The 25,349-nt window shown below is 45.8% G+C and overlaps 1 protein-coding gene across 1 annotated transcript; it reads left to right on the plus strand.

Moving 5' to 3' along the window:
* The first annotated feature begins 18,800 nt into the window (after nt 1–18,800).
* On the plus strand, nt 18,801–19,606 carry LOC125541618 (flowering-promoting factor 1-like protein 4). Its single transcript, XM_048704981.2, has one exon. The coding sequence runs from the start codon at nt 18,919–18,921 to the stop codon at nt 19,246–19,248; it is 330 nt and encodes a 109-aa protein (XP_048560938.1). The 5' UTR covers nt 18,801–18,918; the 3' UTR covers nt 19,249–19,606.
* Nucleotides 19,607–25,349: the final 5,743 nt, after the last annotated feature.

The raw sequence follows: 25,349 nt of genomic DNA on the forward strand, positions 1-25,349 counted from the left end.
GACATTTGATTAACGGGATCACATTATTAGGAAAATGATGTGATTGACATGACCCATTCCATTAGCTTAGCACCCGATCGTTTACTATGTTGCTATTGCTTTCTTGATGACTTATACATGTTCCTATGACTATGAGATTATGCAACTCTCGTTTGCCGGAGGAACACTTTGTGTGCTACCAAACATCACAACATAACTGGGTGATTATAAAGGAGCTCTACAGGTGTCTCCAAAGGTAAATGTTGGGTTGGCTTATTTCGAGATTAGGATTCGTCACTCTGATTGTCGGAGAGGTATCTCTGGGCCCTCTCGGTAATGCACATCACATAAGCCTTGCAAGCATTGCAACTAATGAGTTAGTTGCGAGATGATGTATTACGAAACGAGTAAAGAGACTTGCCGGTAACGAGATTGAACTAGGTATTGAGATACCGACGATCGAATCTCGGGCAAGTAACATACCGATGACAAAGGGAACAACGTATGTTGTTATGCGGTCTGACCGATAAAGAACTTCGTAGAATATGTGGGGGCCAATATGAGCATCCAGGTTCCGCTATTGGTTACTGATCGGAGACATGTCTCGGTCATGTCTACATTGTTCTCGAACCCGTAGGGTCCGCACGCTTAAGGTTTCGATGACATTTATATTATGAGTTTATGAGTTTTGATGTACCGAAGTTAGTTCGGAGCCCCGGATGTGATCACGTACATAACGAGGAGTCTCGAAATGGTTGAGACATAAAGATTGATATATTGGACGGATATATTCGGACACCAGAAGTGTTTCGGGTGATTTCGGAGAAAACCGGAGTACCGGAGGGTTACCGGAACCCCCCCGGGAGAAGTAATGGGCCATATGGGCCTTAGTGGAGAGAGAGAAGGGCAGCCAGGGTGGGTCGCATGCCTCCTCCCCCCTGGTCCGAATTGGCGGCGCCCCCCTTTCCTTCTCCCTCCCCACTTCCTTTCCCCCTCCTAGTAGGAGTCCTACTCCTACTAGGAGGAGGACTCCTCCTTGGCGCGCCAATAGGGCCGGACGGCCTCCTCCCCTTGCTCCTTTATATACGGGGGCAGGGGGCACCCCTAGACACACAAGTTGATCCACGTGATCGTTTTCTTAGCCGTGTGCGGTGCCCCCTTCCACCATAATCCTCGATAATATTGTAGCGGTGCTTAGGCGAAGCCCTGCGACGGTAGAACATCAAGATCGTCACCACGCCATCGTGCTGACGGAACTCTTCCCTGACACATTACTGGATCGGAGTCCGTGGATCGTCATCGAGCTGAACGTGTGCTAAAACTCGGAGGTGCCGTAGTTTCGGTGCTTGATCGGTCGGGCTATGAAGACGTACGACTACATCAACCGTGTTGTGCTAACGCTTCCGCTGTCAGTCTACGAGGGTACGTAGATCACACACTCCCCTCTCGTTGCTATGCATCACCATGATCTTGCGTGTGCGTAGGAAATTTTTTGAAATTACTACGTTACCCAACACAGACTTGCGGTGAAGTCTGTATTTACAAGAAAGTGAGTGGGAGCACTACAACATTTCTGATAAATATATGTGAATGACATATTGTTGATCGGAAATAATGTAGAATTATTCTGCAAAGTATAAAGGAGTGTTTGAAAGGAGTTTTTTAAAGAAAGACCTCGAAGAAGCTGCTTACATATTGAGCATCAAGATCTATAGAGATAGATCAAGACGCTTGATAAGTTTTTTTCAATAAATACATACCTTGACAAGATTTTGAAGTAGTTCAAAATGGAACAGTCAAAGAAAGAGTTCTTGACTGTGTTACAAGGTGTGAAATTGAGTAAGACTCAAAGCCCGACCACGGCAGAAGATAGAAAAAGAATGAAATTCAAATCCTATGCCTCGGCCATAGGTTCTATAAAGTATGCCATGCTATGTACCAGATCTATTGTATACCCTACACTGATTTTGGCAAGGGAGTACAATAGTTATCTAGGAGTAGATCACTGGACAGCGGTCAAAATTATCCTTAGTGGAATAAGGATATGTTTCTCGATTATGGAGGTGACAAAAAGGTTCATCGTAAAGGGTTATGTCGATGCAAGTTTTGACACTGATCCAGATGGCTCTAAGTCTCAATCTGGATACATATTGAAAGTGGGAGCAAATAGCTAGAGTAGCTCCGTGCAGAGCATTGTTGACATAGAAATTCGCAAAATACTTATGGATCTGAATGTGACAGACCCATTGACTAAAATTATCTCACAAGAAAAACATGATCACACCTTAGTACTCTTTGGGTGTTAATCACATAGCGATGTGAACTAGATTACTGACTCTAGTAAACCTTTGGGTGTTGATCACATATCGATGTGAACTATGGGTGTTAATCACATGGTGATGTGAACTATTGTTGTTAAATCACATGGCGATGTGAACGAGATTATTGACTCTAGTGCAAGTGGGAGACTGAAGGAAATATGCCCTTGAGGCAATAATAAAGTTATTATTTATTTCCTTATATCATGATAATTGTTTATTATTCATGCTATAATTGTATTAACCAGAAACATAATACTTGTGTGAATACATAGACAAACAAAGTGTCACTAGTATGCCTCTACTTGACTAGCTTGTTAATCAAAGATGGTTATGTTTCCTAACCATAGACATGAGTTGTCATTTGATTAACGGGATCACATCATTAGGATAATGATGTGATTGACTTGACCCATTCCGTTAGCTTAGCACCTGATCGTTTAGTATGTTGCTATGGCTTTCTTCATGACTTATACATGTTCCTATGACTATGAGATTATGCATCTCCCGTTTACCGGAGGAACACTTTGTGTGCTACCAAACGTCACAACGTAACTGGGTGATTATAAAGGAGCTCTATAGGTGTCTCCAAAGGTACATGTTGGGTTGGCGTATTTCGCGATTAGGATTTGTCACTCCGATTGTCGGAGAGGTATCTCTGGGCCCTCTCAGTAATGCACATCACATAAGCCTTGCAAGCATTACAACTAATGAGTTAGTTGCGAGATGATGTATTACGGAACGAGTAAAGAGACTTGCCGGTAACGAGATTGAATTAGGTATTGAGATACCGACGATCGAATCTCGGGCAAGTAACATACCGATGACAAAGGGAACAACGTATGTTGTTATGCGGTCTGACCGATAAAGATCCTCGTAGAATATGTGGGAGCCAATATGAGCATCCAGATTCCGCTATTGGTTATTGACCAGAGACGTGTCTCGGTCATGTCTACATTGTTCTCGAACCCATAGGGTCCGCACGCTTAAGGTTTCGATGACAGTTTCATTATGAGTTTATATGTTTTGATGTACCTAAGGAGTTCGGAGTCCCGGATGAGATCGGGGACATGACGACGAGTCTTGAAATGGTCGAGACGTAAAGATCGATATATTGGACGACTATATTCGGACATCGGAAAGGTTTCGAGTGATTCGGGTATTTTCGGAGGTACCGGGGAGTTACGGGAATACGAGGAAGAAGCAATGGGCCTTAATGGGCCTTAGTGGGAAGGACTAGGAGGTGGCGCGCGCCCCTCCCAAGCCCACTCCGAATTGGACAAGGGGTTTGGGGCGCGGCCCCTCTCTCCCTTCCTTCCCCTCTTCCCCCCTTTCCCCCCTTCTCCTAGTTGGACTAGGAAAGGACGAAACCTGCTCCAACTAGGAGTAGGAATCCTACTCCCCTGGCGCGCCCCTCCTAGGGCCGGCCTCCTCCCTCCTTGCTCCTTTATATATGGGGGCAGGGAGGCACCCAAAGACACACAAGTTGATCTTCGTGATCGTTCTCTTAGCCGTGTGCGGTGCCCCCCTCCACCATAATCCTCGATAATATTGTAGCGGTGCTTAGGCGAAGCTCTGCGACGGTAGAACATCAAGATCGTCACCACGCCATCGTGCTGACGGAACTCTTCCCCGACACTTTGCTGGATCGGAGTCCGGGGATCGTCATCGAGCTGAACGTGTGCTAGAACTCGGACGTGTCGTAGTTTCGGTGCTTGATCGGTCGGGCCATGAAGACGTATCACTACATCAACCGCGTTGTGCTAACGCTTCCGCTTCCGGTCTACGAGGGTACATAGACAACACTCTCCCCTCTCGTTGCTATGCATCACCATGATCTTGCGTGTGCGTAGGAATTTTTTTGAAATTACTACATTCCCCAACACGATACTCGGAGTGACAAATCCTAATCTCGATCTATGCCAACTCAACAAACACCTTCGGAGATACCTGTAGAGCATCTTTGTGATCACCCAGTTATGCTGTGATGTTTGATAGCGCACAAGGTATTCCTCCGGTATCCGGGAGTTGCATAATCTCATAGTCGAAGGAATATGTATTTGACATGAAGAAAGCAATAGAAATAAAACTTAACGAACAATATGTGTAACGCCCCGAGACCGATGTGCCAGGTGTCTTTCAGTTATTCGCCGTCGTTGCCATGTCATTTGCTTGTGTGTTGCATCTTATCATGTCATCATGTGCATTGCATCATCATGTTTTCAAAACTTGCATCAGTCCCGGTCTCCTCGTTCCTTCCGTTGTCCGTTTTGAGCCCAGACACACTTGCACGCGCCCGCGGCATGTCCAAAATATTATTTTATAAGTGGCCGGAAAATGTTCTCGGAATGGGATGAGAGTTGGCGTGCGGTCTTGTTATAGTGTAGGTAGACCGCCTGCCAAGTTTCATCAGAATCGGAGTTCGTTTGACGCCCCAATGATTAACTATAGCGGTAATATAGCCGGTCTATAACGTCGGACGTTTTCGGTCTCCGGAAACAGACGCCGGGTCTCTCTCTCTTCTCTCGTCTCAGTCTGAGGCCTTCTGCACAACCCACAAGCTCCAACCTACCCCTCCTCGCGTCCGGAGCCATCGGATCGCGATCGGAGGCTCCAAAAACCTCTCCTAACCCCTCAAACCCTAACCTTGCCTATATAACGAAACCCCTCCTTCCAAATCTGGTCATTCTTCCCCTCCACCTCCATTTCCGCGCCCCTAATCATCAGCGCCCCCGACCACCTACATTTCCGTGCCGGCCAAAGCACCCTCCGCCACTTGGCACATCTCCACTGGCTAGCGCCACCGAAGCCACCGGCCTCCACCACTCCTACGCTGCCACATCGCCCCTGCCTCCCTCCTCCTCCCGCAGGGCCCGCTGAAGCCCATCTCAGGCCCGCCCCGGGCCGATCTGGGCCCAAGGCACCCGCGTCCTGCACCGCCGCACGCCCGCTCGTCCGCTCGTAGCGCCGCCCAGTCGACCAGCCTGAGCCACTGTCGCCTGCTACACCAGCTCCCCCACGCCTCCGCCCAACCTTGCCGCGACCCCGCACCGGCGAGCACCACCGGATCCGCCGCCAGGTACCACCTCTGCTTCCCCTGGCGTTCGCCCTGCTCCTGTCTCTCTCTCTCCCCTGTAACCTCTCCCTCTCTCTCCGTGGCCAAAGGAGCCGAGCCGCCGTCGTCGCTTGCCGCCGACCCCGGTGGTGCCGTCATCTGGCCAGATCCGGTGCCCAAGGGCCGGATCCACCAATTCTCATCGCCAGCCGGGCCCATCTCCGCCGCCTGCTGCCGTCCCCTCGCCGGAATCTGTCGGTCGCCGCTGTGTCGCTCCTCCTCTGCTTCTCGCTCGCCCCTCCGTTGACCGGACGCCCAGGCCCAACACCACCCCTCTCCACCGGCCTGCTCGACCACGCCCCCTAGGCCGCCTCCACCGACCTGGGCTGAGCCCAGCTAGGTGAGCAGCGCAACGCAGCGTCAAGCCCCGACCTTAGGCCCAGCGCGCCTAAGCCGGCCTGCCCGCTAGGCCGCCGCCAGCTTCCCTCGCAGACCGGGCCGTGGCCCATGGTGAGCAGCCCAGTTCTTCTCAGATTCAGCCCATAGTTGTTTTTTTCTGTGCACTGCGAATTTGTCCATTTTTCATGAGACTGCAGTTTTTTTACAAAATAGCCCCTAAACTTCATACATTTAATAACTCATCATCCGTGCATCGGTTTAAAATTATTTATATATGAAACTTGCTTAGAATTTTGTCTAGATTCATAATATCCAACTTTCATCCATGTTTAAAATGTTTAAAATGTTGTTTGATTAATTTTTGCTCCTATGCCATGTTAAAATGCTTTAATTCATAACTAAATAACCGTAACTCCAAATTTAATAAACTTTATATGTAAATGGGGTGGAATTTTGCCTAGTTTAACATGGTCTACTTGTTTTCCATGTTTATTAACTCTAAAATTTGCGTTTAGGGCAGAACCGCACCAAATCAAAAATATGCTATGGGGATTTACCGGAATTGTTGTTCGTTGCTTCCGGCCTCATTTAAACTTGACTAGATAGGTAGTTTTACTTTGCTTCACCCTCTTGCCATGTTAACAACATTTAATCTTGTTGGTTACCTAAACGAGAGAGAACTAAATAAGTCATGTGGTGTTTTCTTCAATATGCAACTCCGTTGCATATTGAGCTCCACTTAATGTGTAGGGTTGCTTGTGCACTTTGCCATGCCATGCTTCATTAAATCGGACATGCATCATACTTGTTTGTGCATCATGCCATGCTTATGTGGTGGTTGTTTACTATGTTGTTTGCTACTTTCCGATGTTGCTTCTTCGGCTTGGTTCCGTTAACGTCGTGTTTGTGAGGACCCGTTCATCTACACCCGTTTGTCTTCTTCATGGACTCGTTCTTCTTCCTTGCGGGATTTCAGGCAAGATGATCATACCCTCGAAATCACTACTATCTTTGCTATGCTAGATTTGCTCGCTCTTTTGCTATGCCAATGCTACGATGCCTACCACTTGCTTTCAAGCCTCCCAAATTGCCATGTCAAGCCTCTAACCCACCTTGTCCTAGCAAACCGTTGATTGGCTATGTTACCGCTTTGCTCAGCCCCTCTTGTAGCGTTGTTAGTTGCAGGTGAAGATTGAAGTTTTGTTCCTTGTTGGAACATGGAGATGTTGTTCCTGGTTGGAACGTGTTTACTTGTTGGGATATCACAATATATCTTATTTAATTAATGCATCTATATACTTGGTAAAGGGTGGAAGGCTCGGCCCTATGCCTGGTGTTTTGTTCCACTCTTGCCGCCCTAGTTTCCGTCATATCAGTGTTATGTTCCCGGATTTTGCGTTCCTCACGCGGTTGGGCTATTATGGGAACCCCTTGACAGTTCGCCTTAAGTAAAGCTCTTCCAGCAATGCCCAACATTGGTTTTACCATTCGCCACCTAGCCTCTTTTTCCCTTGGGTTTCACGGACTCAAGGGTCATCTTTATTTTACCCCCCCCCCCGGGCCAGTGCTCCTCTGCGTGTTGGTCCAACTGGTCAGCCGCCGGTGACCACCAGGGGCAACTCTGGGCTGGCCTACCGGAAGTTTGGACGATCCGGTGTGCCCTGAGAAAGAGATATGTGCAGCTCCTATCGGGATTTGTCGGCACATTCGGGCGGTGTTGCTGGTTTAGTTTTACCCTGTTGAAATATCTTGTTGTACCGGGATACCGAGTCTGATCGGAATGTCTCGGGAGGAGGTCTATTCCTTCGTTGACCGTGAGAGCTTGTCATGGGCTAAGTTGGGACACCCCTGCAGGGTTTTGAACTTTCGAAAGCCGTGCCCGCGGTTATGGGCAGATGGGAATTTGTTAACGTCCAGTTGCAGAAAACCTAAACTTGACCTTAATTAAAATGAATCAACAGCGTGTGTAATCGTGATGGTCTCTTCTCGGTGGAGTCCAGGAAGTGAACACGGTGTTGGAGTTATGCTTGACGTAGGTTGTTATAGGATCACTTCTTGATCATACTTTTATCGACCGTTCTTTGCCTTCTATCCTCGCTCTCATTTGCGTATGTTAGCCACCATATATGCTAGTCGCTTGCTGCAGCTCCACCTCATACCTTTTACATTACCCATAAGCTTAAATAGTCTTGATCGCGAGGGTGCGAGATTGCTGAGTCCCCGTGGCTCAAAGATACTTCCAAAACCAGCTTGCAGGTGCCGATGAGTCCGTGCAGATGAGGCAACCAAGCTCAGGAGGAGCTCGATGAAGATCTTGTCCTTTGTGTTGTTTCGTTCTAGTTGGTCAGTAGTGGAGCCCAGTTGGGGTCGATCGGGGACCTTTGTCGCATTTGGGGTTCTTCTTTTAGTTTGGTTCCGTAGTCGGACCTTGATTGTATTCGGATGATGTAATGTTTTATTCATGTATTGTGTGAAGTGGAGATTGTAAGCCAACTATGTTACTTTTTCCCTTATGTATTACATGGGTTGTGTGAAGATTACCTCACTTGCGACATTGCTTTCAATGCGGTTATGTCTCTAAGTCGTGCTTCGACACGTGGGAGATATAGCCGCATCGAGGGCGTTACAAGTTGGTAATCAGAGCCTTCCCCGACCTTAGGAGCCCCCACTGATTGATCGTTTTTAGCAGCCGTTGTTGAGTCTAGAAAAATGTTTTGAGTCATTTAGGAATTATATATCAGAGAGTTTAGGAATTATTTTTACTCCTCAGTCCCTTCATCGCTCTGGTAAGGCATCCTGACGTAGAGTTTTGACTCTTCTCTTCTCAAATTTCACTAAAAAAAATTTAGGATCACGCGGGTATCTTGGAATCGTTCCGATGGTTTTGTGACGAGAACATTGTCTTGGTGCCTCCTGTCAGGGGTTTTGTGGAAGTGTCCCGGGGAGTTGAGCTCTGAGGTGTTGTCGTCATAATTTTATCGTTGAAGTTCTGGAATACCTGAGTTTAGTACGACAACATCGAAAATTTCTTTTATGCAGTTCGTTGGTGAGATAACCTCGATGCCACCCAGTACTGGGGTGGGAGTTCGGGAGTATCGCCATAACTTGTATAACGGATGCTTTTCAAAGGTTGAGGTAGATGATTTCTGAAGGTTTCTTGGTTATGTGTTGAAGGATGGATGCAGCTGGATGTAGGATTTGTTAGTTTGGGTGAGATATTATGCTTCCCCTGTATCCCCAACACCTGATTGCATAACCGGAAAGGTTCGGGAGTTTCATAGGTGGGAATTCAAGTAGTTCTTAGGATATCTTTCCGACAGATGTATGATATGAAATTGGGGTTCGACGTCTAGTGGTCCGCCTATTCACGGTCGGTTTTACAGTGGTCTCGTTGTGTCTTAAAGAGTCCTTGGCTATGCCGACTCGGGGATGCTTCGTATGTCATGTGCACTGCCTTGTACATGATGGTGTTGTACGATCGAGCCCGTGTAGGCCCCACCACGAAAACTTCGGACGAAATCTCTATCATATGTTTGTTCCGGCTTATTCTGCAAGCCAATCCTTTGTTTTGTTTTGAGTTGTGGTATTCAAGTTGCTTCAATGTCAAGTGTTGATTCCATACCTTTCCAAAATGGTGTTCTCATACTCCGATGTGGATACCAATCCTTCTTGATCATCAAGATTGTCTTGTCAATCCTTTTTCACCGGCGTGTTTTCTCTTCAAGTGGATCCGATCCTTTCAACATCAGCAAGATCAATTATCATTTCTTCTCAACGATGTTTGTTTCATTCTTAACAGTGTTTTCCCACCCACCCACCCTTGTTTTCTTGAAGGATTCAGATTTCTTGATCAAGATCCATCTTATTGATGCGAGGCCTCTTCTTTCCTTTTCCGTCAATGTTCTTATCCGGTGATTCTCATGAAGATTCTAACGGAGCTTCAAGTTCGTCACTTTTCACTCGTTTTCTTCTCCGGTGGATTCTATTCAAGCTCTCGGTGTTTGATCATATTCTTTTCTTTTTTTCAAATATCTTCTCTTGCCGGTGCACCTCTCAATCATTAACTTTTCGTTATTCATTTGTTCCGCAGTGCTAAAGATATCTCGAAGATTCGTGTTTTCCACTCTGCATTCGTTCAAGATCTTTCCAGGTTGTTATCTCATTCAAGTCATTTAATTCAACCGGTGCAACCTCTCTTTTAAATCGTTCAACGGTGTTTCTTTGAGTGGGCCCTAACCCATAGGTCTATTCCCAGGATCTTACCTGACTCTTCTTATTTCCTGGAGATATCCTAAATTCCTTTTAAAGTTTGACGCAAGAATGAATTATCATCAGTCAAATGTCCTTCTCCAAGATCTTTCAAATTCATTTCATCGTTGATTCAACTTTTATATTCTTCTTTATTCCGGTGCCTCAACAATTCATGGTGGTGTTTCTCGTCGTAATTCTCAGATTTTGGAGACCGAAGAAGATTTTCTCTCAATCTTGCTGCATTCTCTTCAAGATTCGTGATTCTAGCTTGTTGCCATCCTCTCATAATTGTTTTGATCGTGAGAATTCTTTTCACCTATCCGGAGCATTTCAATATTCTTTTCAGTTTGCTTCTCGGAGTCCATCATCTCAGAGTTTATTCATTCTTAGCTTTCAGCTATCATTCTCAAATTTTACCGGTGCATCAAGTGATCTCTAATCAGCTCGTGATCTCTTCGCTCTCATGTATCTAAATTCTCTCAAGCGTCTTCGTTCATTTGCTTAATTCTTCCCGGTGTTTCTTTAGGTTTTATTCGTTCTTTTTCAATTCTTACGGTGGTTCTCCAAAGATTTCTTTTCCTTCATTATCATATCAATTTATTCGTTGTTTCAATCCTTCCGGTGGTTCGTGGAAGACTTTCTCAAGTTTGCGCTGTATCTATCTTAATCCTTTCTACGAGAATAAGTAATATGTCAAATCCGTTGATTTTCATCAATTTAATTGGTGAAGGATAAGCATAATGTAATTCTTATTCTTGTTTCATCGAGTAAATTCAATTCCTTATTCCAGAGCCTCATCAAAATTCTCGGTCGAACTTGTTTCATCTTTTCTTTTCTGGAGTTCCAAGCTTTTCCGCATTATCTCATCGCGAAGCTCCATCTATATCATTGCAAGGCTTCACCTTGTGTTTTCAACTACCCTTTCTTTCCGTTTGATCATTCTTTTGTTTTACCGGAGTTCTTCATGAAGGTTTTACATGATGGTTCATCAAGGATTTTATCCCTTCTCGAAGTTTTCATCGAGATTCTTTTTTGAGGAACTCAAGTTTTCTTCATCTTTCTAACCGGAGTGCAATTCTTCCTTCCGTATCAATAGAGGTGGTATTATGTCATTCTTGATAATTTGAGTTCATGTTTCATGATTCACATGTTGTCAAGGATGAGATAATTTAAATCCATCAATCTCGTCAATTGAGTTATCTTGGGTTATAGTTCACCTAAAGCCTTCCCTAAGGATTGTTGCTATTATGGTGCTCATAAATGACTCAAGTTCATTTGTCCTTTCCGGTGCGATATACTTTCTTGTCTCCTAGTTCATATCAATACAATTCTTTTCCCGTGAGTGGCAGGTTGTCACCTCATAATTTGAGATGTACTCCATAAGATCATATCAAACTTATTCTTTTCGTTGTTGGTTTTCCAACAACTCCGTTCAACCCTTCTCCTAAAGATGCCTTTTCAGGCTCTTCTGTAGCAGAAGTTGGCATTGTCTTCTACATTCATTTGTCTCAATTATCTTTACTCTACTCTTTCGTTCCGGAGGCAATGTGATGTTGCTCTCTGCAACCCATCTTCTTGTTTTGTCAGGATCGTGTTCTTTTCGTCCTTATCCTTTTAACCGGAGTGTCGTGCCTGCTTTTCGAATTTTTCCCATTCTGCCAAGTTTTGCCTCCCTTCTCAGACGGAGTGATGCTCAAATTATATCATTCTTAATCCTTCTCTATCTTGTTTTAACCGGAGTGGTTTCAATATACATCTTGCCCTTCAACCTCAAGGTTTTTCGCAATGTTCTTTGTCCCTCTTTTCTAACGGAGTGTTGTCAAATTTGTCATCTCCGTTATTCTTTTTCTCGAAATGGCTTAACCTTTTCAAGGTTCTTTGGTCTCACTCGTTTGTCAAAGAAGCACTTAGTTTTACCTCTTCTCTTTCTTTCCATTGTCCCTCCAGTGCCATTCTAGATCTCGGGACGAGATCCTCTCGTAGTGGTGGAGTGTTGTAACGCCCCGAGACCGATGTGCCAGGTGTCTTTCAGTTATTTGCCGTCGTTGCCATGTCATTTGCTTGCGTGTTGCATCTTATCATGTCATCATTTGCATTACATCATCATGTTTTCAAAACTTGCATCAGTCCCGGTCTCCTCGTTCCTTCCGTTGTCCGTTCTGAGCCCAGACACACTTGCACGCGCCCGCGGCATGTCCAAAATATTATTTTATATGTGGATGGAAAATGTTCTCGGAATGGGATGAGAGTTGGTGTGCGGTCTTGTTATAGTGTAGGTAGACCGCCTGCCAAGTTTCATCACAATCGGAGTTCGTTTGACGCCCCAACGATTAACTATAGCGGTAATATAGCCGGTCTATAACGTCGGACATTTTCGGTCTCCGGAAACAGACGCCGGGTCTCTCTCTCTTCTCTCGTCTCAGTCTGAGGCCTTCTACACAGCCCACAAGCTCCAACCTACCCCTCCTCGCGTCCGGAGCCGTCGGATCGCGATCGGAGGCTCCAAAAACCTCTCCTAACCCCTCAAACCCGAACCCTGCCTATATAAGGAAACCCCTCCTTCCAAATCTGGTCATTCCTTCCACTCCACCTCCATTTCCGCGCCCCTAATCATCAGCGCCCCCGACCACCTACATTTCCATGCCGGCCGAAGCCCCCTCCGCCACTTGGCACATCTCCACTTGCTAGCGCCACCGAAGCCACCGGCCTCCACCACTCCTACGCTGCCACATCGCCCCTGCCTCCCTCCTCCTCCTGCAGGGCCCGCTGATGCCCATCTCAGGCCTGCCCCGGGCCGATCTGGGCCCGAGGCGCCCGCGTCCTGCACCGCCGCACGCCCGCTCGTCCGCTCGTAGCGCCGCCCAGTCGACCAGCCTGAGCCACCGTCGCCCGCTACACCAGCTCCCCCACGCCTCCGCCCAACCTTGCCGCGATCCCGCACCGGCGAGCGCCACCGGATCCGCCGCCAGGTACCACCTCTGCTTCCCCTGGCATTCGCCCTGCTCTTGTCTCTCTCTCTCTCTCTCTCTCTCTCTCTCCTGTAACCTCTCTCTCTCCGTGGCCAGGGAGCCGAGCCGCCGTCGTCGCTTGCCGCCGACCCCGGTGGTGCCGTCATCTGGCCAGATCCGGTGCCCAGGGGCCGGATCCACCCATTCCCGTCGCCAGCCGGGCCCATCTCCGCCGCCTGCCGCCGTCCCCTCGCCGGAATCCGTCGGTCGCCGCCGTGTCGCTCCTCCTCTGCTTCCCGCTCGCCCCTTCGTTGATCGGACGCCCAGGCCCAACACCACCCCTCTCCATCGGCCTGCTCGACCACGCCCCCTGGGCTGCCTCCACCGACCTGGGCTGAGCCCAGCTAGGTGAGCAGCGCAACGCAGCGTCAAGCCCCGACCTTAGGCCCAGCGCGCCTAAGCCGGCCTGCCCGCTAGGCCGCCGCCAGCTTCCCTCGCAGACCGGGCCGTGGCCCATGGTGAGCAGCCCAGTTCTTCTCAGATTCAGCCCATAGTTGTTTTTTTCTGTGCGCTGCGAATTTGTCCATTTTTCCTGAGACTGCAGTTTTTTTACAAAATAGCCCCTAAACTTCATACATTTAATAACTCATCATCCGTGCATCGGTTTAAAATTATTTATATATGAAACTTGCTTAGAATTTTGTCTAGATTCATAATATCCAACTTTCATCCATGTTTAAAATGTTTAAAATGTTGTTTGATTAATTTTTTCTCCTATGCCATGTTAAAATGCTTTAATTCATAACTAAATAACCGTAACTCCAAATTTAATAAACTTTATATGTAAATGGGGTGGAATTTTGCCTAGTTTAACATGGTGTACTTGTTTTGCATGTTTATTAACTCTAAAATTTGCGTTTAGGGCAGAACCGCACCAAATCAAAAATATGCTATGGGGATTTACCGGAATTGTTGTTCGTTGCTTCCGGCCTCATTTAAACTTGACTAGATAGGTAGTTTTACTTTGCTTCACCTTCTTGCCATGTTAACAACATTTAATCTTGTTGGTTACCTAAATGAGAGAGAACTAAATAAGTCATGTGGTGTTTTCTTCAATATGCAACTCCGTTGCATATTGAGCTCCACATAATGTGTAGGGTTGCTTGTGCACTTTGCCATGCCATGCTTCATTAAACCGGACATGCATCATACTTGTTTGTGCATCATGCCATGCTTATGTGGTGGTTGTTTACTATGTTGTTTGCTTCTTTCCGGTGTTGCTTCTTTGGGTTGGTTCCGTTAACGTCGTGTTTGTGAGGACCCGTTCGTCTACATCCGTTTGTCTTCTTCATGGACTCATTCTTCTTCCTTGCGGGATTTCAGGCAAGATGATCATACCCTCGAAATCACTACTATCTTTGCTATGCTAGATTTGCTCGCTCTTTTGCTATGCCAATGCTACGATGCCTACCACTTGCTTTCAAGCCTGCCAAATTGCCATGTCAAGCCTCTAACCCACCTTGTCCTAGCAAACTGTTGATTGACTATGTTACCGCTTTGCTCAGCCCCTCTTATAGCGGTGTTAGTTGCAGGTGAAGATTGAAGTTTTGTTCCTTGTTGGAACATGGAGATGTTGTTCCTGGTTGGAACGTGTTTACTTGTTGGGATATCACAATATATCTTATTTAATTAATGCATCTATATACTTGGTAAAGGGTGGAAGGCTCGGCCCTATGCCTGGTGTTTTGTTCCACTCTTGCCGCCCTAGTTTCCGTCATATCGGTGTTATGTTCCCGGATTTTGCGTTCCTTACGCGGTTGGGCTATTATGGGAACCCCTTGATAGTTCGCCTTAAGTAAAGCTCTTCCAGCAATGCCCAACATTGGTTTTACCATTCGCCACCTAGCCTCTTTTTCCCTTGGGTTTCGCGGACTCAAGGGTCATCTTTACTTTACCCCCCGGGCCAGTGCTCCTCTGAGTGTTGGTCCAACTTGTCAGCCGCCGGTGACCACCAGGGGCAACTCTGGGCTGGCCTACCAGAAGTTTGGATGATCCGGTGTGCCCTGAGAAAGAGATATGTGCAGCTCCTATCGGGATTTGTCGGCACATTCGGGCGGTGTTGCTGGTTTAGTTTTACCCTGTCGAAATGTCTTGTTTTACCGGGATACCGAGTGTGATCGAAATGTCTCGGGAGGAGGTCTATTCCTTCGTTGACCGTGAGAGCTTGTCATGGGCTAAGTTGGGACACCCCTGCAGGGTTTTGAACTTTCGAAAGCCGTGCCCGCGGTTATGGGCAGATGGGAATTTGTTAACGTCCGGTTGTAGAAAACCTAAACTTGACCTTAATTAAAATGAATCAACAGCGTGTGTAACCGTCATGGTCTCTTCTCGGCGGAGTCCGGGAAGTGAACACGGTGTTGGAGTTATGCTTGACGTAGGTTGTTATAGGATCACTTCTTGATCATACTTTTATCGACCATGCTTTGCCTTCTCTCCTCGCTCTCATTTGCGTATGTTAGCCACCATATATGCTAGTCGCTTGCTGCAGCTCCACCTCATACCTTTTACCTTACCCATAAGCTTAAATAGTCTTGATCGCGAGGGTGCGAGATTGCTGAGTCCCCGTGGCTCACAGATACTTCCAAAACCAGCTTGCAGGTGCCGATGAGTCCGTGTAGATGATGCAACCAAGCTTAGGAGGAGCTCGATGAAGATCTTGTCCTTTGTGTTGTTTCGTTCTAGTTGGTCAGTAGTGGAGCCCAGTTGGGGTCGATCGGGGACCTTTGTCGCATTTGGGGTTCTTCTTTTAGTTTGGTTCCGTAGTCGGACCTTGATTGTATTCGGATGATGTAATGTTTTATTCATGTATTGTGTGAAGTGGAGATTGTAAGCCAACTATGTTACTTTTTCCCTTATGTATTACATGGGTTGTGTGAAGATTACCTCACTTGCGACATTGCTTTCAATGCGTTATGTCTCTAAGTCGTGCTTCGACACGTGGGAGATATAGCCGCATCGAGGGCGTTACAATATGCTAAGCTAACAGATGGGTCTTATCCACATCATTCTCCTATAGATGTGATCCCATTCATCAAATGACAACACATGTCTATGGTTAGGAAACTTAACCATCTTTGATTAATGAGCTAGTTTAGTAGAGGCTTACTAGGGACACTGAGTTTTGTCTATGTATCCACACATGTATCAAGTTTTCACTTAATACAATTCTAGCATGAATAATAAAAATTTATCATGATATAAGGAAATATAAATAACTACTTTATTATTGCCTCTAGGGAATATTTCCTTCAAAATCAGCTTTGAACCAGGGGAGTATGCCTATCTCCGAGTCACCCCCATGAAAGGAGTTAAGAGGTTCCAGACTCGAGGAAAGCTCGCACCCAGATTCATTGGCCCGTTCTCGAGCATGACAAGAGTTGGTACAGTGGCTATCGGTTAGAGCTACTACCTGAGTTATCTGAAGTTCACGATGTCTTCCACGTGTCACAACTGCGAAAGTGCATATCACCTCCCGAGAAATGGACAGATCTGACCGAGATAGAGCTTGCTAAGGATTTGACATATGAAGAGAAACCTTCTTGGATATTAGATGAGATGGACGAGTCTCCCACGGCAAATCAATCAAGTTTTACAAAGTACAATGGGAACATCATACCAAGGATGAAGCTACCTGAGAAAGGGAGGATTTCTTAAGGACTGCATACCCTGATTTGTTTTCCGAGCAACCGAATCTCGAGGACGAGATTCATCCTAAATATAACATGAGCCATTAACATTATTCCAGAAGACAAACTAAATGTCAAAAGATTACTAATGGGCCTAACGTTAAGATGCATATAATATGTTGGTAGTTGGCGAAACGTACGCATGTCGCTTATGGTTCATACTGGTAATGGCCCAAGGTCGCGGTTCTTAACAAAACCTTGACATGGTTGACCTTTTAAACTAAATGAGCCTCTAGTGGTCGATGACACGTGCCATCCTGGGAACAACAAAAGCGGGCCTTTCTATGTGCGACAACTATCCCAATAATTGGCCGACATGTGGACTACTCACTTCAGTAAGACGTTGACATGTGGAGGATCAACAGGAGGCCACGTCATTAACGGGTACCTGATCAAGAACTCACACCCATTGGCTTAATGGTGACCCATTATGCCGACTGCCACATGTTGGTGGTGTCTCAGTTGACATTGTCACCCGTGACGAAGATCACTTCCATGACACATCATTTTCTGTTATGAAATAGCACACTTCCATGACAAAAAGTGTGTTTTGTCGTGGAAGTGATCTACAACGACACAAGTATGATTATCTTGATTTCGTGATAAAAATGTCATGGGTGTACATCGATGACGAAAAAAGTTAGCTACTGACAAACATGTAACATTATGAATGTGTCTTTTTTGTAGTTTAGTGGGAAATTTATATTAACTTGACTTGTATATACCAATAATGAGCCACCTCAAGAGTGATATGCCTTCATGATCAACCAAGTCAAATGCACCACCACTTAGTCACATGATAGGTTTCATCATATCTCTACGTGCATTCTAGTTGCATGGCAATACCTATTACTTGCATTAGCATCAATTATAAGACTTTTTACATTGCACAACCATCACATGTGTTGATGTGAAACTATTTTCATTTTTTACTACTACAAATCCCCATCATTATTCTATTTTTTTCAATAAGTGTTGACGTAGACTGCGCTCACTTGTTGCACACATGGATAGAGATGTGAACTAACGCAGGAAGACAAGTGAATTATAATACATGCGGAACTTGGGTTGGAGTCTTGATAGTGATTGCATATACATGAATTACATTGTGTTATGAAAATTCTTGCTAATGTATTCAATATAATTTTGATATTCTCTTTGAAACTTTGACAGGAGACAATTGTGCTCGAAATCATTGAGAAATTTATTCAAGTGTACCGTAATGATTGATAATATAGTCAACGACCTTGTATGTGGATACTACATGGATGATCATGCTCTTGTTAAGGTATCATTTAATCTTCAACATTATTCCTGGACCATCTATATGCTCAAGGGCGATAGTAGATTAAACTTAGGAATGTTGGTACGTATTAAATTTTTGTATAGTTTGTATCTTTCATTCTTTAATATATTTTTAAACACAGTATAGACGCAAGCGCTCATATACACGCGCATACACTCATTATTTTAAATATGCATGGTGTTGCATGGACTTGGCGTACTTGGAAAAGACATGATATTAAATACATACCCTTTACCAAAAAAAGAAAGATAACCGACCTGTGGTTGGATGGCCACAGGTGGAGGCGACGTTCCATCGATAATGAGGCGCCTGTGATGTCAATCTCAAAACTTGTCAGCTCAATCATTCGGAATTGCTCATAGCGTATGGTGTGCGTCCATGTATTAATAGCGGCGAGTGTATGTATGTGTTTATGAGGGTCTGTGTCCATACTGTATTATTTATTAAAAAACATAGTTATTACAAGGTATATCTCTGCCCTTTTCCATCGTTATTATAGACGGCTTCGATGACCATCTTGCTTTTCCGTGGCCCAGAGGAACACAACGGATCTGGCCATTCATTCTGTGATCGAACGGTTGATTGTCAGTATTCGATTGGAAACTTCCAACTATGTTCTCCTTCTATGGTTGGAGGCGCCGTGATTCCCGGGGGCCCACACCACCCCATTCCAAGGACACCACCGCTGAGCTGGCGGGACCCACCTTAGCCGATGCAGGAGCCACTCCGTAATAAGCAGTGCGCCCGGCCTCCGACGTCATCCCGGTAGCCTTCGCCTCTATATAAGCTCTGCACCATCTTCCCACCTCTTTGCACCTTCAATCACCGTTGTTGATCGATCACCTCTGAAATCGATACATCTTGCAAGCTGTTAGCAAGAGCCTACGAGCTAGTCAAGTCGAGTGAAATAGCTAGCATGACTGGCGTGTGGGTATTCGAGGACGGGATCGTGAGGCGGGCGGACAGCGAGGCGCCCGGCCGCGGCGGCGGGAGCGGGGCGCGGCCGGGCAAAGTGCTGGTGCATGTGCCGAGCGGCGAGGTGGTGACCACGTACGACGTCCTGGAGCGGCGGCTGCGGGAGCTGGGGTGGGAGCGCTACCTCAACGACCCGTGCCTGCTCCAGTTCCACCAGCGTTCCACCGTGCACCTCATCTCCGTCCCGCGAGACTTCGCCCGCCTCAAGCTCGTCCACATGTACGACGTCGTCGTCAAGACGCGCAACGTCTTCGAGGTCCGCGACGCGTGAGCTTCCAAGCTTGCCTGTCTGCCCTGGGTAAGATATAGATACCACGAGGTAGTTTTCGTCTACCTCGCAGGACGGCCGGCCGCCATATATATTACCACCGTACGTATGTATTGTATGTGTGCGATCAAAATACCACGGTACTACGTGCGCGTGCGTGTGGCTTTTGCTGGTCTGCATGTGTGTAGCTCAATAAGGCCGGGGTCGTCTGGTGCTACTATCTCCAGCCGAATTGTTTGTACATATATATTACTATATTGTAGTGTATGGTTTGTGAAGCTTGAGTGATAGATTCAGTGAACCGAATCAATCACTCATGCTCTATAAAATGCAATATAAATAAGAGATTTCCATTAATTAATTAATTTAGATCTTTCTGTTGCAAATTAAGGCTGCCATTCGTGCACTCTACATGGAGCAAATATAACCAAATATAGATAAACAGATATGGCTTGCCATGATATTTCAGCACATAAATTGTTATGCTCCGCTAAAAATAATATTGTTTTGTACATATATTAGTAATTAGTTATAACTAAGGAAAGTTAAAATCGAATACATGTCCAAATGCACTCGCTCTTGAGAGTACACCAGAGGTCCAGAGCACCTTGAAAACTCCATGGTACGAACCAATCGTGCTTGCGCTATGCAATAAACAGTATTGATACTGAACGAGATTAAGCTCGCACCTGTAGTCTGTTAGGGGGGTCGCACTCCTGAGATACATTCGAGGCGATGAATGATATTTCCCGGAAGAACCCACACTTTCTGTCTTGCCATCCAAATGACATTTACATCTTTTTATGAAAGTTGACAAAAAACACATACATTTACATGATTCACAGAAAGTAGACCACTATTACGAACATGCTCACATTTTTTTCCAAAAAAAGTTTAAACATTCCGGCCTGTGCATCTGCAGATGCACACCACCATAATAATATTAAAATTGATACAAAGCAATAAGACCAGGTCGCATATTTGGTAAGCTATCTTAAAATGAATCTAAAGACACACGGCGATGAGACAATATTTTTTTTAAAAAAAGGAGGAACCCGGCCTCTGCATCTTGACAATGCATGCAGCCACTTTATTAATTGTTCACATAAGACCTTACAAAGTCATACAACAGTAAGACTAAAGTCACCGTCTAGGCAACATGTGTCGCTACTCCTAACCAGTTGATGAAGGGGCGCTGATAGTCTGGGCGTAATACCAAACATACCTCGCATCCATACCTATCATCTAAGACCTGAGGTCCCAATCAGGACGCCTGCCGGATATGGGGCACTCACCAGTTCGGCGCACTTCTCAATCAGGACGCCTGCCAGGTATGAGGCCGCCATAGCCACATGCCATCAATCCATCTTCAATGTTGTACTGATGCATCTACCTTGCCCGGTCTCGCTGTCGTCGACGCCACCATGGTGCCAAACAGCTCCACCGCCTTGCGCTCGTCCATCCAGCCGCATCCGTCGTCGCTATGCAGCTGCACCATGCCGCCAAAACTCGTCGTCATCTATCCGGTAGATACAATGCCGCACCACCTAGCAACGTCCACACCGTCGCCACTACTAGAGGTACTCGGAGCCCACCATCCACAGCATCTCTCCCCCGAACAGCAGGTCCTCCCAAGACGGCGCCTCCATGGAGGATAAGACGCGCAGGCCGCCGCCGCCGCCCATTTCAGACTGGATTTTGAACTTTCGTCCGAGAGGGGTTCGGAGGTGGATATGAGAGACCTCGGCTTCGCCTCCACGGAGGGTAACGGCGTCGAGTGACGTCGCTGATGCCGGGCCAGGCTAGCCGACCAAAGTTTCCTCCAGTCCCATCCTATGCCACCAAACCTCCGTCTGCTTTGGATCTGGAGCCACGATTCAAAACCTGTGAAGATGCGAGAGCCATGGGGCTCGACCCGCCAGAAAGGAGGATCGAGAAGAACCCGTTGTAGATCTCCAGACGCCGAAACCAGCGGTCCGACGTGGCCAGTGACGACCATCACCACCCCGCGGCGACCGAAGGAGTCCGAAGACAGGATCCAGATGGATCTGATCTGAATCTGGCGGCACCCGCGACCACTGGGCAGGCCCAACGCAGCCACCACCTCGCGACATGCAGGCCGCCACCATCGCGCCGTGCACGCCGCCGCCAGGAGACCCGCCCGCCGCGCCCCGAATCCCACGTTCGCCCAACGCTCCTCTCGACCCCGTTGTCGCGCGCCAGCCAAGACGAAAAGAATGGGGATAAGCCCCGCCGCCGCCCAGCCGGCCAGGCTTCGTCCGGCAGCGCTGCGGGCGGCGGCGAGGAGGGAGAGGGGCGGAGGAGGTGCGAGAAGCGGTGGCTAGGGTTTCCCCCAGGTCGCCCATGGGGGAGACGCGAGGGGGCCAAGGGCAGATGAATTAGGTGGGCCACACTGGCTGAGCCATGACAAGATATGAAAAAACACATACGACTAAGTCACTTTCTGCTGCACCAATCCATCAAGTCAGAACAAAAAACAAAAGAAAAAGCACTCACACCAACGTCACCACGCCCAGCCTGTTAGCGCAAGATTTTTCATCGTGGATGCCAGATCTAACACAACAAGGCTAGAACATCAACATGGAGACAATGCCTTTAATAAGATAGTAACGCAAGTTCTTAACTGTTAGGTCCGACAAACAAACACTACATGGGTAATCACATTGGTACTGAAGTGAAACCATGCTGGTTCACTTCTTATGACACGATAGTGTGATGTCCCACGGATGTTCCTAGCAATGTCTCAGCTAGCAAATCCGCATGGTTTTTCATTACACAGTTCATGTATTTCTGTATTCCATTGGTTTATTTTTCATGGAATACATAGATAGCATTGGTTATGTGAAATCAGTGATATTACGGATTGATCTTCTAAGCCAGATGCAGTTGCATGTAGTGTCATGTATTGCAACTATCTTTACATGATCAATTAATATTGCAATTAACGGAGCTGGAGCGTGGCGCAATGATTCTGAAGGAGAATGCTAAAGAGATGATGAGGCTCTGCGCGACCGCGTACGTTGGCGACACTGTGGAGTGATCCGCCAAGACACCAAGCTACATGGAGAACTTTGTGGCTTCGTTTTGGTTTAATCTACATGTTTTGTTGCCTTTGTGAAGGCTGTAATGAGGTCTGAACTTGATTCTGGTTGTTGCGTGTTGATGGTGCTTCAGAGTTTTTGCCTCGTAGTGGAAGTTTCAATTGCGAGCTCACAGCGGGTTTTTCTGGAGTGCTTGAACTCGCCTTTTCACTTTCCCTTGTCATGTGAACTTGGAGTTGGCTGTATTTCCGTTATATCTTTAATGGAAAGGGGATTAGCCCAATTCAAAAAAAATATTGCAACAATATAATAGTAATAATTAATTAATAACTTGCATGTCATCCATAATAGTTTACCATAGAGAATAATATATCCCCTCTAATGTTATTCATCTTAATTACCGTATGCGTCAGAAAGATAATTCACATCTGAGATACAAAAAGTATTAGGATATAAGACGGCAGATGACCAGAGCATAAATGCGCATCTAAATCTCAGGTGCTCAGCTGCAGATTTTTGTGCAGAAAATATTTCCAGTGAAAAAATTCTTTCTTCCAAATAAAGTAACTCTGGATAAATGCAAGTATTTTTATGCATAGACAAAATGTACAGAGGACGCTGTTGGGTATACATGTAATATCATGTTTTATATTCTAGTCTTTTAATTATGTGAATACAGGAAGTGCAACCATGAAAAGAGTGGAGCCGGACCCAGAATTAATGATCAGGTAGATTCTTATTTGTACACGTATTTTGTTAAATTCAACCTAAAATTTCCGGCCCAAAAAAATTGAACCTAAAATGCTATACTAAAATCAAGGTACTGATGTGCTGATAAGACCAACCGTACTTGTTTGGTTGGTTTAGGCAACTGTCCAAGCAATGTGCTTATCCACAACAGGTTTCCTACTCATTACATTTGTTGCGGCCATGACTTTAGACGTCATTTTCTTCTTTCCTAAAAGGATATCCGCCAATATAACCTAGTATATAAATATCGTTGGGTGTAAGATCAATAATAATGTGTAATGGCAGACTTTTAAGTGTATGCAGTCGAAGAGATATACGATTAATAGCTACTTCTTAGACTATGTTTCAATCATACAAACAACATCGCACTCTACAATTGATTGCTTATGTGATATTTTCTTGAAAGTGACATTACAAAATACTCCCTCCACCCACAAGGTTGTGTGAAATCAGCGATACTTATTTTGAGACGGAAGGACTAACAAATATAATATTTCAGTAATATATACGTTTATTTCAAAATTAGTACTTCATTAGCAACACAATATATTGTCTTAGAACATCTACATTTGTAAAAGCTAAGAAAACACTAGATATAGGCGAAAGAAATTGCCTAGCATATGGGTGCCAAGGAATGTGATCGTAGCTGGTAATAAGGTCAAAAGTCTTAACACCCAGTAAATTTAGCACAAATTATTCCCCACTGAGTTTTATGAGAAATGTTGGGAATTGAAGGTAATCTTCTTTCAAAAAATTTGTGGACTTGTACAATGATGATCTTTTGTTCCTTCGTCTAAACTTTGGAATTATCATGCTTCTCCAGAAGAAAATGGTTGTTGTTTGGATTGAGCGGTTTAGACCCATCTGCTTGCTAAATGTGACACTACTAGGAAAACCCCTATAGGCAACCACTTAATAGTGGTGTGGGTTAACTGGCCCGTGCTACTGCTACTTAGTAGTAGCGCGGGTAAAAACAAGGCACTACTGGTAGAGCATAGTAGTAGCACGGGCACAACAGGTCGGCACTACTACTAAGTGGTCCCTGTCGTGCCCCCGCGACAGGCCATAGTAGCGCGGGGTATAAAACCTGCGCTACTACTAAGTTGATAGTAGTAGCACGTGTGTGCCACCCCGCGCTACTTCTATGAATAGACGGGGCCAGCTGGTGGGCCCTTCTTAGTAGTAGCTTAAGCGCTGGTGCCTGAGGCCGTGCTCCAACTAATGGGCTTAGTAGTAGCGTGACCCCCATGCCCCGCGCTACTACTAAGCGCATCAACCACCTTTATCCCCCTCCCTCTCCCTCTCCCCCTACCTCTAGCTAGCTCTTTCCTCACACTTACTTTCTTGTTTCTCCCTTCTCCGCTCTTCTCGCTCTCTCCCCTTTGCCCCTCCACCATCTCCATTAATGGCTCCCCTTCCTCTCTTCCTCACTTGATCCCCCACTACTAGGGAAAAGCCTAGCAGTAGCGCGGGGTAGAGGCGTATTAGTGGCGAGGGGAGGCACTCTACTGATATGATGCTAGAGCTAATGTTCAGTAGTAGCGTGGGTCGGGGCGCACTACTACTATCCTGCAGTGTAGTAGAGTGTTTTCCATCCCCGCGCTACTACTACACCTTCCTAGCAGCAACATCTTTTTCCAACAAGCGCTACTACTACACCTCCCTAGCAGTAGCGCTTGGTGGGCTACTAGCGCTACTGGTAAAGTTTGCTATTTTTTTCTACTGCACATTGCCATTGTATTTGTACTGGTTTATAGTAGTCTCATGATATGATTTTATGATCATGATGAGTTATTATTTTAGTGGATGAAGGAGACATGTATTAGATTCAAGTGGAGGCAACATGGTGCATATCCAAAGTACTACTAATCCAAACTTGATCACTTTTGTTTGGATTATTATGATCAAGTTTGGATTAGTAGTACTTTCGATCTGCACCATATGTGTTGCCTCCACTTGAATCTAATCCATGTTTATTTCACCCACTGATACATATAATAAATGATCATGCTCATAATGATATAACAACTAAGCATCATCATCATTAATAATAACTCTTCATTGTTATCATAATAACAAGTCATACTCATCATCATCATATTCATCTAACAACTTCTACTCGTTATCATAATAACAAGTCATACTCATCATGATCATAGTCGTCTAACAATTTCTACTCATTATCATAATAACACGTCATATCATCATCATAGTCATCTAACCAACCCTACTTAATTGTTCTTAGGACCTACTACCCTCACTACTAAAGGATGCTGCTAACGCGACACTATG

Source organism: Triticum urartu, chromosome 2A, assembly GCF_056163025.1.
Source record: "Triticum urartu cultivar PI428250 chromosome 2A, HENAU_Tu73, whole genome shotgun sequence".
Classification (NCBI taxonomy): Eukaryota; Viridiplantae; Streptophyta; class Magnoliopsida; order Poales; family Poaceae; genus Triticum; species Triticum urartu.